General features: G+C 39.6%; 1 protein-coding gene across 1 annotated transcript; it reads right to left on the bottom strand.

Annotated features, from left to right (window-relative positions):
- Window positions 1-4,983: 4,983 nt before the first annotated feature.
- On the bottom strand, window positions 4,984-18,363 carry AQP11 (aquaporin 11). Its single transcript, XM_080816893.1, has 3 exons — window positions 17,402-18,363; window positions 10,206-10,322; window positions 4,984-5,527 (listed from the first exon to the last, which is right to left on the bottom strand). Exons 1-3 carry the CDS (start codon window positions 18,021-18,023, stop codon window positions 5,448-5,450), a joined length of 819 nt encoding a protein of 272 aa, XP_080673019.1. The 5' UTR covers window positions 18,024-18,363; the 3' UTR covers window positions 4,984-5,447.
- Between the last annotated feature and the right edge of the window lie 1,068 nt (window positions 18,364-19,431).

Genomic DNA, 19,431 nt, shown 5'->3' with positions numbered 1-19,431 from the left:
AGTCCTGGTTGGCATTCTGTATGTTGCCAGGGACAAAAAACAAGAGTATTTGGCCCCTTCAGCTTCTATAGTGGGAGGACACTTCCTTTACCCAGATCCTTACAGCAGCAGATTACCCCAAATAGAAAGGATGCTTTGGCTGCTGCCTTGCAAAAAATTCATGCTGTCTACTACAACCCCAAATCTTAAAAAAATAATAATAATAAATTGAAATTGGATATCATAAAAGTTAAGATTTTTAATAAAAACTGAAGGACACATTATTTGTCAAAACTAAAAATACAAATATTGTGTAACATACAAACTCCACTTAAAGGAATTTATTCTATAAATAAATTTGCACATTAGGAAGAGTCATATATGTAAGGATATTAATTGCAACTTTCCTTGTAAAAGCAAAAGACTGAGAACAACCTCAGTGTCTATAATTAGGGCTGGGTCAATTGTTTGTAGCATATTTGTATAACAGAAAACTGTTCCTCAAAAAGAATTAGGTAGATACTTATGTACCAATGCTGAATAAGCTCCAAGATACATTAAATGAAAAAAATTAAGGTAATATAGAAGAAGAAGGGCTGGAGGTTACTGTGGGGATTATATGTATCATGTACTTATGTATACATAAAATATCCTTGGAATATCATAAGAAAATGGTAGTAGCTGCTTCTGGAATAAATGGGGGATTAGGATAGGAGGGAGACTGAGGTGTCCATTTCCTGTTTGTATTTTTGCTCCATATGTATTTTCTAAATACTCTGTGGTATTGGGCTGTATATTTGGGGTTTTTTTTTTTACTTGATTTTAAATTTTATTTTTTTAATGTAAGCTCTACACTCAGTGTGGGACTTGAACTCATGATCCTGAGATCAGGTATCTCATGCTCTGCTGACCTAGCCAGCCAGGAGCCCCAAGGTTGCACGTTTTTAAACATTGATTATTTGAAAACAAAGCAAAACACATTCATTATGTGAATTCTTCAGTTGCTTTTCCTACTTAGCACTTTAAAAGTTTTATCCAAGTTGATACAGGCAGCTTTATAGCATAGTTCATCCATTCTCTTGATGGGTATTTAAGTTTCCAGTTACTCATTAGTAAGGCATGCTGCAGCAGATATTCTTATGCATGTTTTATGCACATCTGTGCATGCCTCTGTCACAGTACCTTTCTTTTCATGATGCCTACAGTAAGAAATACATTCCAGTTCTAGCATTCTAGTACATTTTTGCTAAAATGTATTTTTCAATAACATGAACTAGTTCACAGATAATTGCTAAATGGGGCAGTGATGTTAGTATAGCTTAGAAGTCACATTGGTTCATATGTAATTTTTCCTAAAACATTAATATTTTGCATCCCCAGTTACCTATAATTTTGTAATAGAGGGTGACATGCCTTAAGATCTAAAACAGGAAGCTGTAGGGGCGCTTGGGTGGGCTCAGTGGGTTGGGCCTCTGCCTTTAGCTTGGGTCATGATCCCAGAGTCCTGTGATGGAGCACCACATCCGGCTCTCTGCTTGCCAGGGGGCCTGCTTCTCTCTCTCTCTGCCTGCCTCTCTGCCTACTTGTGATCTCTGTCAAATAAATAAATAAAACCTTAAAAAAAATAAAATAGGAAGCTGTGGTAGGATTGTTTTAATAGGATCACTCAAGCATTAGAAACAGGAAGTTACTGCAGTAATCTGGGCAAAAGTAAATAAATGGAGGCTTGGACTAAACTGTGCTAGTAGGCTATAATGCAAAGTATGAAAGCCTACTTACCCTAGAGAAACACATGTACACAAGAAGCATTGCTTTAATAGTGAATAACTAAAACTACCTATCAATAGACTAAACTGTGTAGTTTGAATTAACTAAAGCTGCATGTATCAATTTGAGTTATCAGACAACCAAGTAGATGTCAAATATACAGATGGATATGGAGTTCAGGATAGTTGTACAAGCTGAAGATACAAATTTGGCAGTCATTAGGATATAGTTGCTATAAAGCTACAAGACTGGATAAAATTACCAACAGAGTATAAATAGAAAAGAGCTCAGAGGACAAAGTCCTGGGAAACTATTATTTAGTTTGGGGAAAGGAGGAAGAGCTAACAAAAGAAACTGAGAACGTAGGGATTTTGTGGAAATTAAGTATTTCCAGGAGGAGAATACAATCAGTTGTATCAAATGCTGCTGATAGATGATAAGGATGAGAACTTGCTTTAACAACATCAAAGTCATTGATGGCCTTGGCAAGAATTTTGAGTGGAGTGGTGGAGTGGAAGCCCTGATTAGAATGCCTCAAGAAGGAACAGGAAGAGGTGCCTGGTGGGCTCAGTTGGTTAAGTGTCAGACTCTTGATTTTGGCTCAGATCATGATCTTAGTGTTGCGATATCAAGCCCCATGTCAGACTCCATGCTGGGTGTAGAGCCTGCTTAAGACTCTCTCTCTCTCTCTCTTTTTCTCCCTCTCCTCTCTCTCTAAAGAAATAATACTTTAAAAAAAGAAGAAACAGGAAAAGGAAAATATAACTTCAAACTCCCAGCACATCTGCCTAACTCTTCTTGTGCCCATAAGTTCTTACCTTTTCTATGAACGATCTAGCTTTGCCTCTAGCTTAGGCCAACCCCTGTGCACTTGATTCTGTCTTCATTAACCTAGTATAAAATGCAGACCTGGGAAATCTCCCCACCCTCTCCTGCATCATCACCTGTTTTCTCTCTGCTATATCATTCCCCTCAATGTATTAACGTGACAGGATCTTTTCCCATCTGAAAAAAAAGATTTTCTTGGCCGAATTTCCACCTTCAGCAACAGGTCACATTTTCATCCCTTTACAAGCCAAACTCTGAAAGAACTGTTCTACTGCTATGTCTCGTTCTTTTTCTACTTCATGTTCAGGTGCAGACAAGGAATAAGCACACAGTTGGGTTTAATCAAACTGTGGTTAAGCCATGTGAATATGAGATAAAAAGAACAAGGGATTTAAGATTCTCTGCAAGTATGTAATTTAAGCTGCTTACAGAGAAGGACGTACTTGAGAGGGTGAGAGATATGAGAGGTGGTGATATATCATCGGTAGACAGAAGTTCTCCGTGGAAGTTGAAGTATTATTGGAGATGAGGTACTAGAGTGAGTGAGCTAGGAGAGGTTAGTGGTTAGAGGTTTGAGATTATAGAAGAGTCTGAGTTACTGTAATAACAAGCTTAAGGTTATGACCAAAAGTTGTAGCTGAGGCAGAACAGAAGAAAAATATTGAAAAGCCTTTCAAGTTCAGCCAATGAATTGGGAAGCCAAAACACTGGAAGAATCATCTTTGTGGGTATTGGAATCCTCAAGAACTGTAACTGGAATGGTGGTGTAGAGGCTGAGAGTGAAATAGGAACGAAGTTCTTACAGGACCTGGGGGAACTGAGGGCAAAAGAGGGTAGAAAATGGCAGTAAGAAGTATCCAGGTGGTGATGGGCATGGTCTGATGACAGGTTTTTAATGGAGGGAACAGAGGCAAGCAGCCATGAGGAGAGAGGAACCTGTGCCACCTCCAGGCCCAGTGGTATCAGAGGTGGTGTGGAGAAAAGAGCTACCATTTCAGAGGGCTGCTGGGGAAGCACTGTCATCTATAGTCTCAAATTCTGACATGTATAGAGGGCTGGGTGTTTTCACAATTTAATACTCATTTTTCTTAAACCACAGAGTCTCATGAAATAGTAGTTGAAACACAGCTCCATGTTTGGAAGACATAGGGAGTGGCAGCGGGATCATTTTAAGGGGAACAACCTTTTATGTTGCCGTGACAGGATTCAGGCCTAGTATTGCCAGATCTTTGGGATTTTTTTTGAGAATCCAGAACTGGATTTTTGTGTGAAAAAGACTACAACACTAGCTTTTTATTTACTTATTTTAAAATATTGTGTAGGCCAAATAAACTGTATTTAGTCATCACAATTTTATGAACTGTGCTTTTTAAAATAAAGACTAGTATTTGTAAGTTCATGAGTCAAAGTCCATGATCCTCAACCTGGCTGCCTTGCTGGGTCACCTGCTACTGTTCAGTCCAATCTGCAGGTGTAAAGGGAGTGACTTTGACCAGCTGATCACCAAACAGCACTTAAATTACCTGACAGTTTGTCAGTTGTTTGATTATTACTCAAACATATCTGATTTCACCCCATATTTTTTTTACTTTCAATTCTAACCCTCATAATGGAATTTCCTTGGAAGAGAAACACACTTAACTTTATAGCCAGAATTTTTAATGAAAAGTAGACCTCATATGATAAAAGGAAGCTTCTAATAAAAGAAAACTTAGAGGCTCTTTAAGCCCAACAAAACAAAACAAAAAACTAGTTAATTCCTAAATAAATTTTAACATTATAAAATCTTTAATGTTGCTTAAAAACCTTCAATTTTACTTTAATCATAATGATAACTGAGAAGTTTTTTTGTATTGAAATAGAAGTCTAAGGATGGTATTTGGCTCTTTTTGACCTCGGGGCAGCAAAACCCTCTGGACTTAGTTTCCTTATCTGTAAAATGGAGATTAAAAATACATGCCCTACCTGCTACATAAGGCAGCTGTTAGGATCAAATGAGAATGTGAAAAGCTTACCTCTTGACTTTGTAAGGGCACTTTGTTTTATTCTGTTAAGGGATAACAACTTGCCTAAAGCTAGTGAGATTGTCTATTTAGAAAAAATATTTTAGAGTATATTTAAAATTTAAGAAACCACTCGAGTATGAGTGGATATATAATCTATTTCCAAAAGGAACTTTCCTATTGATAGATGACACTGCTGATGGTATCATTGTGTGACATAGTGGCTGAAATCTACCCTCTCTAGGTCTGTAAGCATGACTGGTCCTACTTTGGCTAATAATCCTGTTCATTCAGGTCAGATTTGATACACACTCTTTCTTTGGTCCTATTATCACCTCCCTTCCCTTCTCATCCTGTGCTCCTTTTTTTGTCAAAATTAATAATTATCACTTGAGATGTATATTTAACGTAATGAGTCATTTTTAAAAAAAGGATTTATTTTTTTACTTAGAGAGAGACAGAGAGCTGGGGGAGGGTACAGGGAGAGGGAGAGAGAGAATCCCAAGCAGACTCGTCGCTGAGCGTGGAGCCCAACACAGGGCTTGATCTCATGACCCTGAGATCATGACCTGAGCCAAAACCAAGAGTCGGACACTCAACCAACTGAGGCACCCAGGTACACTAATGTTTTTTCTAGCAGCATTTAATACACAGTCAAAAGAACAAGTCTTAACTGAGAAACACAGGGTATCTCCTTTTTACAGTAATTGGGTTTTTTAAGATCCAGTGATGACAACTACAAGGCACTTCCTCAGAGGAAGCTAAACATTGATGAGTCCAATGCAGCCAGTATGTTGAATATGAAGTGATAAAATCTTTATCACATCCAGCTTGGCTGTCCTGTAACTTAGTTTGAGTCTTTTGGAATAGTTATTCCTTTTTATTAATTGTATGGTTGTTATACAGCCATGGGAGGAAAAAGCTGAACATCAAAATCATCAACAATATACCTGAAAGACAAAATAGAGTAAAATAAAAACAATCTAAGGAAGTTCATAATCACTCAGTGTCTATAATTTAAGACTATATACCTAGAGATTTGGAAGTCTATGTTTAAAAGAATTAGCTGCATCAATTCTACATGAAACACATGGGTATTTTTTAATGTAACATTCTCACATTTTTCCTCAACCATGAGTCCTTAAAAACAGTGTGTACCTGGTATAACCAGAAGGACCTAAACAGTGAATTGAAAGGATAAATAGATCTGGAGTTCTAGTTCTGGCTCCATTACTGACTTCCCGAGTGAGAAACCCTGGATTTAGGTCCATTTGCTCTTCTCTAAAATAGCAACACTGTGTCCTTCCATGCCTCAGAGATGTATATACTGGGAAAATAAGGCAAATGAAAGCACTTTTGAGTTTTCATTTGGAATGCTCAAACACTTCTTTCTTCCTTCTCTTTTTTTCCTCATCAGTCACAGTATTAATAGCTTTTAGAGCTATTCCAAGCAAAATGTCTAAAACAAAATTTCATTGCTGAACTTTTATATCTTAAATAGAAAATATGTGGGGCACCTAACTGTCTCAGTCAGTTGAGCATCTGACTCTTGATTTCAGTTCAGGTCAAAATCACATGGTCGTGGGATCGAGCCCCATGTTGGGCTCCATGCTTGGCACGGGGTCTGCTTGAGAGCCTCTCTCCCCTTCTCCCTTTGCCCCTTCCCCCACTCTGTCCCTCTTTCTTTCTCTCAAATGAATACATAAAATCTTTTTTTCTAAAAAAAAGAAAATATGTAAAAAGTAAAGTGTCATATATTAGTAAATATTCATTTTTGAGGTCACACCAGATAAATCTAGCATGTGGCTATTGGTTAATTTTTTGGTGGGGAAATAGGGCTGGAGGAGATAGCTGTAGGGTTCAAATCACTGCCTTGAAAGGGATATCTGGGGGCACCTGGGTGGCTCAGTGGGTTAAGCCTCTGCCTTTGGCTCAGATCATGATCTCAGGGTCTTGGGATCGAGTCCCACATTGGGCTCTCTGCTTGATGGAGAGCCTGCTTCCTCCTTTCTCTCTCTCTCTCTCTCTCTCTGCCTGCCTCTCTGACTACTTGTGATCTCTGTCAAATAAATAAATAAAATGTTTAAAAAAAAGGATGTCTGCAATAATTAATATTTTTATCTTAACATATTTAGGCTTAAAGCTCTAAATTAGTTTAAACTCAGATTAAGAATGAGTTTTTGTTACATGCAGATGTGATATTTTTTTACTCCTCATTTGACTAGGATTTGGATAGCTTAACACTTAAAGATGAGTCTGTTTTGCAACCAAAGGCTTTAAATGAAAAAAAAAAAAAAAAAAAAAGAAACAACCTATATGTTAACTGACCCACAAAATTTGACATTTTCTTTATAAAGTCAGAGCTAGAGCATAAGATAATACATTGAAAATGTTTTCCAAAAAATTTTTCATTATATGAAATATGTAAATGAGAGAATTAATTTTTAAAAATTTTTTATTTGAGATAGAGCGCAAGCAGGGGGAGCAGCAGACTCCCCACTGAGCAGGGAGCCCAATGCAGGGCTCAGTCCCAGGACCCCAGGATCATGACCTGAGTCAAAGGCAGGTGCTTAACTTACTAAGCCACTAAGGCACCCCTACAGACTTAATTCTATATGCATTATTATAGTCACATTTCTACTATTTTAAGTTAATTTTGGAGAGATGGCAAGAGCCATTAGAAAAATTATAATTATCTCTGCTATGAAGAGAAACAAGAAAATATGGCTTCTAAGAGTAGTTTGCTCCCTGCTTGGTCAAGAAGGGAAAGATATCTTGGGATGATGACTCTGTCTCACTCAGTGGCATCACCTAATGTAGCTTCAACAGGGTTTTGTTTATTTGACGCTCTTTTATTTGGCTGTTTGAAGGACTCTTGTAAAAATACAATTTCTTTAAGATTTTATTTTCTTTATTAAGTAGGCTCCATGCCCAGTGTGGAGTACAATGTAGGACCTGAACTCAGGACCCTAAGATCAAGACCTGAGCTGAGATCAAGAGTTGGACACTTAACTGACTGAGCCACCCAGGTGCTCCATAAGATTTTATTTCTAAGTAATCTCTACACCCAGCATGGGGCTTGAACTCAACCGTAAGATCAATCAAGAGTTGAATGCACTACTGAGCCAGCCAGGTGCCCCTAAAACTATAATTTCTTATTTTTCCCATCCTTCCTATAGTTTAGCGTTAACTTCATTTGATGCCTTTTTTTTTTTTTTGGCCAATGGAAACGTAACTTCAATGAATGACAAAATCTAATGTCAAACTGGAATTCAGTATTCTAAAAAGTGCTATTTATTCACATATGTCTTTTATCTATATCTATTTAAGGGTTCTTGTATTGCTTTTCATTCCTAAACCTCTTAAACAAGTGTAGGAACAAACCTCTTTAAACCAAAAGCTATAAGAAGTTTTAGTTAAGTCTATTTGGAAAAAGCTGGGAAATCCTTAGGCCAAGAAAGAATTTTTATATATTTTCAACAAGTCAATTAGGGCCAGAGATAATTGCTAAAAAGTTTAACCCAATGCCATTGGTTAAAAGATTCCTTGAATATGAAGAAACAAAATAAATATATACTTTTTTCTTGGGTGTTTGGATTTTTGGGGGGTAAGTGGTTCCATAAAATGTTTCAGTAATAGCTACAAGTAATGTTACCTTCCTATCTGGACTATACTAACATGAACAGAATGTAGTCTCTTTCCCCACCCTACTACTCTCTGGTCTGTACACTTTTAAAAGGAGCAGAAGTGATTTCTCCTCTTTTTTCTATCATGAGACTTTTTTCCAGTATGTTCTTCCAGGAAGAATTTATTAAATGATTTGGGCTAGAAAACATTTTTTTAAAGATTTTAAAAAAGTAATCTCTACAAGGGGCGCCTGGGTAGCTCAGTGGGTTAAACCTCTCCTTTGGCTCAGGTCATGATCTCAGGGTCCTGAGATCAAGCCCTGCATCGGGCTCTCTGTTCAGCAGGGAGCCTGCTTCCCCACCCCCCCTCTGCCTGCTTTTCTGCCTTGTGATCTCTCTCTCTGTCAAATAAATAAATAAAATCTTTAAAAATAATAATAATAATCTCTCCACCCACCATGGGGTTCGAACTTAAAACCCTGAAATCAAGAGTCACATGTTCCACTGAGACAGCCAGACACCTGCATGACTTTTTGCTTTAAGCTGTGTTTCCTGGGGGTGCCTGGCTGGCTTGGTCCATACAGCATGTGACTCTTAATCTTAGGGTTGTGAGTTTGAGCCCCATGTTGGGTATAGAGATTACTTTAAAAAAAAGGAAGTGTCAGTCTGATTTTTTTTCCTTTTAATAATTCTTTTGGAAGCGCTCCTGGGTGGCTCAGTCAGTTAAGCATCAGACTCTTGATTTCAGCTCAGGTCGTGATCTTGGGGTCATGAGATTAAGCCCTGTATCAGGCTCTCCACTGGGCATGGAGCCTGCTTAGGATTCTCTCTCCCTCTGCCCCCTTACCCCACTTGCTAACGTGCTCTCTCTCTAAAACAAACACTAAAACTACGTTTTAGTGTTATTTTAAGTAATGGATGATATAATTCTTTTTTTAAAGGTTTTTTTTTTTTAAGTAATCTCTATACCCAACATGGGGCTCAGACTCATGAACCCCCATATCAAGAGTTGCTCACTCCTCTGACCCACATTGGGCTCCTTGCTCAGCGGGGAGCCTGCTTCTCCCTCTGCCTGCTGCTCCCCCTGGCTTGTGTGCTCTCTCTCACTCTCTCTGACAAACAAACAAATAAATATTTTTTAAAAATCAAGAGAAAATTTTAAACAGTTATTAGAAAACAATAGCAATCTTTAGAACTGAAAAATAGCTGCCATTGTCTTTTATCTATATAAATTGTTAGCATTTTAAAATATAAACTTTTTCTGATATTTTTCATGTTTAGGTCCACATATATTATTACTGAGCAAAATAGGTCTTAAGTGTGAAATAAAGGCATGGAAGGTGAATGTGAGGAGTTAAATGTGCTGGGTGTTCAAACATATTGTGCCAGTGTTCCCTTCTACATGTACCCTAATTTTTAAAAAAAATTTTTATAGTTATGATTTATAATCAGGCTTCTAAGAGGTGACTAAACAAAATCAAGAAATGCTGATAACTTATAAAAAGAAATGCATATTATAAGTAAGAGAAGTTTTATGTATCTGATCCAATAGAAATAACAATGCAATTGCGGATAATTTTTAAACTGTACTTATTATAGTTATCCATTGTTTCATGAGATGCTCTTTTGCAAAATGAGTCAAATAAGCTAAACAGTATTTTATCTGGAACTCACAAATTTGAAAAAAGAAATTCCCTTTAGTAAGAAATATTTTTTTTAATGGAAGGAATAACTCCTCAGTTTTTTGGTCTATATATCTGAGAGTTTCTTAAAGTGGTATCATACCTGAAAATGACTACCCTTAACTAGATAACTTTATTTCTTTGAAGAAAAGTTTTAAAGGATACTGCACAAATAAAGTATTATTTCAGGTATGTTAACTATCTTTTTCATTTTCCTTTTTGTCCCTATTCTGGGTTTGGAAATTGACATGTTAAAGTGACATTGCATATCATTTTAAGATACCCTAATTTTGTAATCATATTAATAAAAATATGCTTACCTAAAGAAGGAGCGAGCCAATATACTATAAAAAACCGAAGGAATGCTTCATCAAAACACTTGAAATGCAGTGAAAGTGCCAAAGCTGGATTAAATACAGCTCCTGTTAGACTTCCTCCTGTAATACATTTTAAGCAGAGTGATACCAAACCATATATTTTGCATTTTCTTGTAACTACTTTATTTTAGGTGTTTAAGTGTTCTTATCTTTTGCAGAATCACCTGACATATTATAGAAAATAAAAATAGATTATACATTATGATGTGCTAGGACATTGCGTTTTAATCCAGTGCTTTTCCTATATATTACAGAATGCATATTGAAAGTTAATCTGTTCTATTATTGCTCCTACAAGTTTATGAAATAGGAGATTTGGCTGCCAATCTTTTAACATTCCTCAATGTAAGTGAAAAAATAATAAATAATGAAAATACATTTAAAATGGATACAATACCTTAGGATCCTCTTGGGCATAAGTATACCTTTGTGTCGAAAACAAAAAATGGACCAAAGTATTATCATTGGCTCCATTTTTACTTGTCAACAGAGAGAGCCCTGAAGAAGGGACTGTGAATGGCATGTGAATTATGTCAATAAAGTGGCTACAAAATTTTTTAAATAAAAAAAGTGATCGTGTATAGTTGTGAAAGGTAAGCACAAATTCTGTTGATTACTTTTCAGGATTCATGGTCCAGCTCTGTACCCAGGTTCTCTCTCTGACATGGAGCCTAGCAGTTTAGTTCTGGCCACACAAGCAAGTAAGGAAAAGCCGAGGAGGCTAGACTTCCTTTGAATGGACGAGATCTGTGGCTCAGCTTTTCAGAACATACCCTAAGAATATTCCTGAGATAGTAACATTTCTCTTACTTCTTTGTAGAAGCTTGGGCATACCCATTGGCCTCAGATTCAGCCACAGAGATATATCCTGATATCTTCATAAATTTTACCTTGACATAGGCCACTATAGCATACTGTCTTCATAAAATGCAGTAAAATTGGAAATTAAGCAACCCTTTCATAAGATTTCACTAATGAGATATTATACTTGATAGGCTGCAAATATTGAAGCTGTGTCAAAATGAAGGTGTTGAGCAGTGAACTAAGTTCACTCCATGGCTAAGAGTTTTTTCTAGAACACAGGCCTCACAGCATGATTCATACTCATGTCCCAGCAGTTATAAAAGATACCATGTTCAGAATCACTCTTGAATAGTCAATCCTAGAATGTTAAACCTGCAACTGCCAAGGATCAACAGAATTGTTTGGTTGGTAGGTGGTCATTTCAGTTCAATAAAAAAATTGTTGAGTTCCTATATGGTAGACATCATGGGCAAAAGATAAGGACTTATACAGGTCTTTACGTTATAGTGTAATATGTGCTATGATAATACAAGTGACCTGTGCTTTTTTGAGACATGCATAAGTAAAAATAGACTGACCCACTGCTCTCATAATTAGTTTATTTTGGTGTTCCCATTAGGCCTTTGCTATTTCCATTAGGTCTAAGAACACTACAGTCTTAGACCATCCTAAAATTCAAACTACTTCACTTGCCCTATCTTCTAGTCCTCGCATCACCAATTCTGCTGAGTGTGATGTTGTGGAAGCTGCTCCCCCCACCTTCGCCTCTTGAATATGGACTGGCTTTGCAACTTGCATCGACAAAGAGAACGCAGCAGAAGTGATGCTATGCCAATTCTGAACATGACAAGTGACTGAATTCTAGGTTCAGGTCTCAAAAAAAACCATCAGCTTCCACTTTTTGCTCTCTTGGAACAGTGCCCTGACCACATAAGTAAGCTGGTCTAGGCTGATGGAAGATAAGAGGCAACACAGAGGAGAACTGACAGTTGCCACTGACTGCTGGACACATAAGTGAAGCTTTTCCAGTCTCACCAACTGTCCAGCTAGATGGTCTCAGAGGAATTTCCAATCTGACCCACAGAATCATGAAAAACTATGATTTTAAGCTATAGCTGGTATACGGGGCATGTGGGTGGCTCAATTGGTTAAGTGTCTGCCTTCAGCTCAGGTCATGATCCCAGCCAAGGTCCTGGGATCAGGCCCTGTGTTGGGCTTCCGGCTCAACAGGGAGTCTACTTCTCCCTCTACCCCTCTTCCTGCTCGTGCTTTCTCTTTTGCTCAAATAAAGTCTTTGGAAAAAAAATAGCTGATACAGAAGTTTATATCAGGAGTGGGTTCTGTGTCAACAAAAGTCCAAGGGGTTCCTGAGTGGCATAGTCGGTTAAGCATCAGACTCTTGGTTTTGGCTCAGATCTTGATCTCAGGGTCTTGAGATCAAGCCCCATGTCAGGCTCTGCACTCAGTGTGGAGCCTGCTTGGGATTCTGTCTCCCTCTCCTACCCCTCCTGTTCATGTGCGTGCTCTCTCTCTCTCTCTCAAATAAATAAATCTTAGAAAAAAAAAAAAGCCCCAAACATGTGGCTTTTGCTTTGACATTTTAGATTATATAGATAGCTCTTTGTTGGGGGCTGGCCTGTGCATTGTGGATATTTAGTAGCTTCCTTGGTCCTTACCCACTAGATTCCAGCACATCCATCTTCCCCAACACTCTAACAACCACAAATGTCTCCACACATTTCTGAATGTTCCCTGCAATGAGGTAGGGGTGGGGTTCTTATTGAAAACCACTGTTGGGGCATTTTGGTGGCTCAGTGGGTTAAGCCTCTGCCTTCGGCTCAGGTCATGATCTCAGGGTCCTGGGATCAAGCCCTACATCCGGCTGTCTGCTCAGCGGGGAGCCTGCTTCCCCTCCCCCTCTCTGCCTCCCTCTGCCTACTTGTCATCTCTCTGTGTCAAATAAATAAATAAAATCTTAAAAAAAAAAACCCACTGTTGTACAGAACTGTTGATACTTGTATACAAGTAGACATATCAAAGTTGTTTATAGTAGCAAAGAACTGGGAAAAACCTGACTGTCCATAAGAAGATAACTAAATAAACAAGCTCATGAATTTGGAATAACGTGCAGTATTTTGAAATAATGAGAGAAATCTCTTTACTGATTAATATTGGTAGGTCTCCAAGATACCACTGAACAACTACTACTTATCAAGAAAAACAAACTGCAAAAGTAAGGTATGATACCTTTTATGTTAATGTGAACATACCTAAATAACAGTTTCTATAGGGTCTTATCTATATAATAAATCACATAAAGAGTTTGGAAGGACACACACAAACACATCAACACACATGCATGTGCAGAGGACTACCCTGGTGGGAAGATTAGGCAGAGAAGGAGAGAGGACAGGCATAGAGGATGGCAGTCAAAAGGCACTTTTGGTCTCATTGTTACTCTTTTAATTTTTAACAAAATATGTTCATGCATTGTGTAATTAAAAGTGAAATATTTAATAAGAATCATCAGTCAGGTACAGGACTAACAAACTGTCTTTGAAAAATATTGTTTATTGACATCTGAAGGGGAGAAGACATAATAATATATGTCCAAGAGGAGATATCAATGGGAAGACCGAGCTGGCTGATTGTCAAGAGTCTTACAGGATAGCAGGAACTTGGTGAAGTTACCACAGTTAGACTGTGTCAAAGTCCAGGTTTCAAATCTGGCAATTCTAGATGCTGATGTTACTCAAGACTCCTAAAGGGAATCAAATTCACTGGGACAGAATGACACTAGTTAAAACCATAAGACTCATGTATAAGCCAGAATGTTAATTAACTAATTTAGAGTGGAGGCTAGCCCTTTCCAGTAACTAGAATATTTGTGCCAGGTACTAGGATAAGAACTTGAAATATGTTATTCTATTCGTCATAATAGTCTTAAGAGATAGTTATTATTCTCCATTTTAAAGATGAGGAAATGAGGCCTAAATTAAGTATCTCTTCTAAGGGTACAGCAGAACTCCAAACCTGTGCACTTAGCAACTACATTAATAAATAAACGTTCTGGACCTTTGAAGCGATTTTTCATTTGCAAATGAGTATCTACTTCATATAGTTCTTATATTAAAAGCAAACATTTAAAGGACTTAAATCCCTTCTTTGACAAAAAATCTTACCTATATTCTTCATGATTCAGAAAGATACCAAAAATTCCTGAATGGAATAGTGAAATGAAGTAAAAATACTACAATTTCTTCAGACAATGTATTAGGCTTATTTTGAAAGCCCTTAGACTTGAAATATAAAACATCCAGATATTTATTATTTTTTTCTACATGATTTTTTAAAGTGAATAGGAGTATTTGATTTGTAACAGGTGACACAATGCTAAGACCTGGTTATATGTTATAATGAATAAAATAATTTAGTTTCTGTATTGATAAAGCTTACTGTCTGTTGGAAGAAGACATCAGAAAACAATGTATAATTTAAAATTCTATAACGGTAATGAACAGGTGCAGTAATAAAGACAACTTACTTAGATGTATAAAATAACATTTTTTTCAATGCTTACTATTAACCCTTTAACAACATGGGTTTGAGATGCATGGGTTCACTTATATGCAGATTTTTTTGATAAATATCATACAGTACTGTAAATGTATTTTCTCATGATTTTCTTAACATTTTCCCCCTAACTTACTTTATTGGAAGAATACAGTATATAATATATACAACATACAAAATATGTGTTAATCAACTGTTAACGGTAAGACTTCCAGTCAACAATAGGCTATTAGTTAAGTTTTGGGGGAATCAAAAGTTATATATGGATTTTTGACTGTGCAAGGGCTTAGTGCCCCTAACCCCTGCATTGTTCAAGGGTCAGCTCTAATTAAAAATGAATGCAGGGGCCCCTGGGTGGTGCAGTTGGTTGATCATCTGACTCTTGGTTTCTGTTCAGGTTGTGAACTCAGGGTCCTGAGATCGAGCCCCTCATTGGCTCCATGCTCAGAGCAGAATTTGCTAAAGATTTTCTCTCTCTCCCTCTGCCCCTCCCAACTCTCTCTAAAATAAATAAATTAATCTTAGAAAAAATGAATGCTGTTCTCTTTCACTTTGTGCATTGAACCAAATTCTCCAAAATCAAAATTAAGGAGATTTACTTAAAATCTGCATTAATAGTTTTATAGCTCTAACATGTTAATATATCACATCCTAGCACACAACCATGTCAAACCACCACCAGCAGTACCTTAGAAGTTAAAAAGAAGACATATCAAAGTAATTTGTAATGAGACTTGACTTAGCTGACCCTTCTCCTGTCTTTCCTCCCCTATCCATTCTTAAATCCTACCTACAAAAGCTTTACCTGTCTCTGATATGACAGAAACTTGACCAGTCCCGAGACAGTTCATTCTGTCTGGATCAATTCTGGTCTAAAGTTATGATGTATCCACAGAAGGTAACTTGGAGTTATGGCTTAGTGTAGCATTACCCAAAGTGTGTTCTCTTCTGCTACATAGTCCTAGACAAAAGGATTCCATAAGTTTGAAAAACTGTTCCATATCCTCCTTTTGGGGTTTCACAATATATAACAGCATAGAAAAGCCTCTGTTAAAGTCTTAACATTAGAAAATCTGTTTAGGGGTGCCTGGGTGGCTCAGGGGGTTAAGCCTCTGCCTTTGGCTCAGGTCATGACCTTAGGGTCTTGGGATCGAGCCCCACATTGGGCTCTCTGCTCAGCAGGGAGCCTGCTTCCCCCTCTCTCTCTGCCTGCTGCTCTGCCTACTTGTGATCTCTCTCTCTGTCATAAAAGTAAATAAAATCTTTAAAAAAAAATCTGTTTAATCCAGTGTTTGCCACATTTACTCGGCAAAAGAATCCTTTAGCAACTTAAATTTTTTTTTAAGATTTTATTTATTTATTTGACAGACAGAGATCACAAGTAGGCAGAGAGGCAAGCAGAGAGAGAGAGGGGGGAAGCAGGCTCCCCGCTGAGCAGAGATCCCGATGTGGGGCTCGATCCCAGGACTCTGAGATCATGACCTGAGCGGAAGGCAGAGGCTGAAGCCGCTGAGCCACCCAGGCACCCTGCAACTTAAAATTTTTTAAATTACGGTAAGGTATATGACATAAAACATGCCATTTTAACCATTTTTAAGGGTATATTCAGTGTCATTAATTATATTCGCTATGTTCAACTATCACCACAATTTCTAAAACTTTACCATCACCCCAAACAGAAACTCTGTACTCTCTACCCATTAAAGAATAAGTCCCTGCTCCTCTCTGCCCCCTAGTCCCTGGTAACCTCTATTATACTTTCTGACTCTATGAATTTGCCTATGCTGTGCTTTTTTTAAATAAAGATTTTATTTATTTATTTAACAGAAAGAAAGAGAGAGGGAGAAGCAGGCTCCCCGATGAGCAGAGAGCCCGACACGGGCCTCGATCCCAGGACCCTGAGACCATGATCTGAGCCCAATGCAGAGGCTTTAACCCACTGAGCCACCCAGGCACCCCTTTAGAAGCCTTTCTTTTGAGGTTTGCTTCTACTTGTAGTTTCACTTTCAGTGGGCAGAAGATAGACCTTTACTATTAATTTCCTTTTATTAGATTCCTGCCTCTAAAACATTTTATATAGTCCCAATGAAGCTACTTCATTGCAATCATTTAAAATGACACATTTCATCATTAAACTTTTGTGGTTTTTTTGGGTTTCCTTGTCCCCTTTAGGATATCCAAGGTATCCACTGCATCTGAGATCTGTCAAAGTAAACCAATGGTTTGCAAGAAATCATCAGATTTCTCAAGTATTTTTTTAATTATCTTTAATTTCAAGCAAGTTTTAATTTTGTAGAAAAAGAACTAAGAAACAGAACTATAGGATTTCTACTCCTCACTCTTATTGTTAACCAATCATGTTGCCTGTGCTTTAAATTGAAAGGCACCTTTTAAACCCATGATCATTTTTCAGTCTGAGTGTCAGGTTGGCATGAAGAAAGAGGTAGTTGATAAGTTAGCTTTCCTTTCTACCATTAAAACAATCCCTTTGTAGGATATTTGAACTCTTGGCAGTATTTCACAAGATCTCAGTTTCAGCACAGAAATGGCTCCTGTTGCTGGGGGATCAAAAAAGCACTGAATGGAGGATCTATATGTCTGCACTACTGGTAAAGAACAGGCTGCAAAATGTTTAGAATAATGGGGATACCAATATTGGCATCGCAGAGGTGTAGGGATTTCAAATGTATATTGGTAAAGAACTTCGCGCCTCAGGTCATAGAGGCTCCGGAGGTGCCAAGTGTTTTGTGGGAATAACAAACCTGCGTAGACCAAAAAGGTGATGAGTGCTGCCAGCAAGTGGATACGAAGCTTGGTTCTGATCTCCTGGAAGTGCAGCAAAGCGCTGTGGAAGATAAAGGAGCAGATGGCCTCTGTGATGACCGCTTTGGGTAGGTCGACTTGAATAGGATTCCTGCAAATGAAGGTCCTCTCGTTGAGGTGATACTTGGTCAGCCCCAGGCTCCACAAGGCGCTTATGCAGTACCTGCTGCACAGGGCACCAATCAGCTGAGCCAACAGCCTAATCGCACCCGTCTCAGGGGACATTCCCCCCTGCAACATCTGCATCATCACGCCGCACGGGTTGCTGGAGGTGCCCACCAGAGTCAGGCCATGCACCAACGAGAAGAAGTAGATTAGCGTCAGCGGCCAGGTGGGGTGCGTGGGTTCCTGCTCGCTCAGCAGTTGCAGCTCATGGGTGCAGCAGCAGAGCTGGAAGGTGGCCAGAAACTCCAAGACGAAGGTGTGGGCCATCATGAACCTGTGCAGCTGCAGTCGGGTGACCACGCGGGCCAGCCCCATGAACAGCACGAGCAACAGCATCAGCCCCAGTGAGGTGCAGGTGTCCTGCACCTCCGGCCAGAGGTCCCGCAGCGCCGTCATGGCTCGCTCCTGATCAGACTAGACTGCCTGCTTGGCTCTAGCAGAGGCAGCGTCGGGGCAGGAGTCCCAAGTCCTAAGTCTGCAGCCCCGCCCCCTCCTCACGCCCCGGGGGCGGACCGACTCAGGTCGAGCTGGAAGCCCCTGGGCATCACGCGGGAGGACGCCTCCCCGCCCTCCTCCCCTCCCCGGCTCGAAGCTAGGGTGTTGGGAGCCGGGGAAGAGAGGAGGGAAAGGGCGGCAAAGGAAGCTCTGTTAGGGCACCGGCTAAAGGGCCAGCCGTCAGTCCGACACGCACACGCCCCCGCCACCTTCCTGAGGGACTGGAAGCCGGCGTCGGTCTGAGAGGGCGCCGAGGGACGCCGCGCGCCGAGGCCATTGCGCATGCGCGCGGGGATCCGTGAGCCCTTGCGAGCGGCTCGACCAGGGCTCCCAGGACACCGGCCCCGGCGCCTAACGGAAAGGTTCGCGTAGGCTTCGCGTACGCTGCAACCTGATACTTGCTTTGAAGGGAAGACCTTGAGGTTTTTCTTCCCTGCTCCTTAAACGGTAAAACTGTCCGGCTGGAAACACTCCTAGAGATAATCTCGTGCAACCGCCTCGTTTTTCTTAATGGGGAGACTGAGAAGATGGGAGGTGAGGGAGGTGGGTCGCAGAGGCCAGGGGTGGTGAAAGGGAGTAGACTTTGGAGTCAGACGAAGCCGTGGGTAGACTTTGGAGTTGAACGAACCAGGGTTTGACTTGTGTGAACAAGGGCATGCAACTGAGTTTCCTTGTGCTTAGTTTTCTTCACCTGCCTCATACACTTGTGGGTCGTACGCCCCACCTCATCGATTTGTTTTAAAAAGCATGAAAACACTAGCACAGAGAGCCACTCTTGTAAAAACCGTTCAGTAAGTGATGATGATGCCAGAGTCCAAGGCTTTTGCCAGCAGCTCGCCTATCGGACTGCCCACTGTGGAGGGGCTGGGAGAGAATGTCAGGGATTCCTCAGACCTTGCAGCCAAGCCAGCCTGCTTTTGTGCTAATGCCAAAGATGTCGGGGTTTAGTGTTGGGGTGTGGGGAGGGCTCAAATGCCTCAGTCCTCTTCCACCTCTGTTTTGCCTCCACCAGACTGTGTTGACCAAGAGTTCACATTTCTTAGGGCTGGCGAGAAGGGAGAGAGAACAAAAATGAGGGGAATCATTAGCCCAAGCTTCAAGCGATAGAGCATTTGGCAGGTGTTCTTGTTGAGTCTCTTCAGCTTTCCTCCCCAATCTTAATTGTCCTTTTATAACTAATGAAAGTTCTCTTTATAACTCCACATTTTTTGTGGTGCCAATAGACATTCTCTGAATTAAAAAATAAATACTTGTACAAAACTCACAAACTATGTAAAATGAAGCCCTTTCCTCTTTCCTGTATTAGTGC

Source organism: Martes martes (genome assembly GCF_963455335.1).
Source record: "Martes martes genome assembly, chromosome: 10".
NCBI classification, from domain to species: Eukaryota; Metazoa; Chordata; class Mammalia; order Carnivora; family Mustelidae; genus Martes; species Martes martes.
Note: the sequence above shows the minus strand (reverse complement) of the source record. Positions and strands in the feature narration are given on the sequence as shown.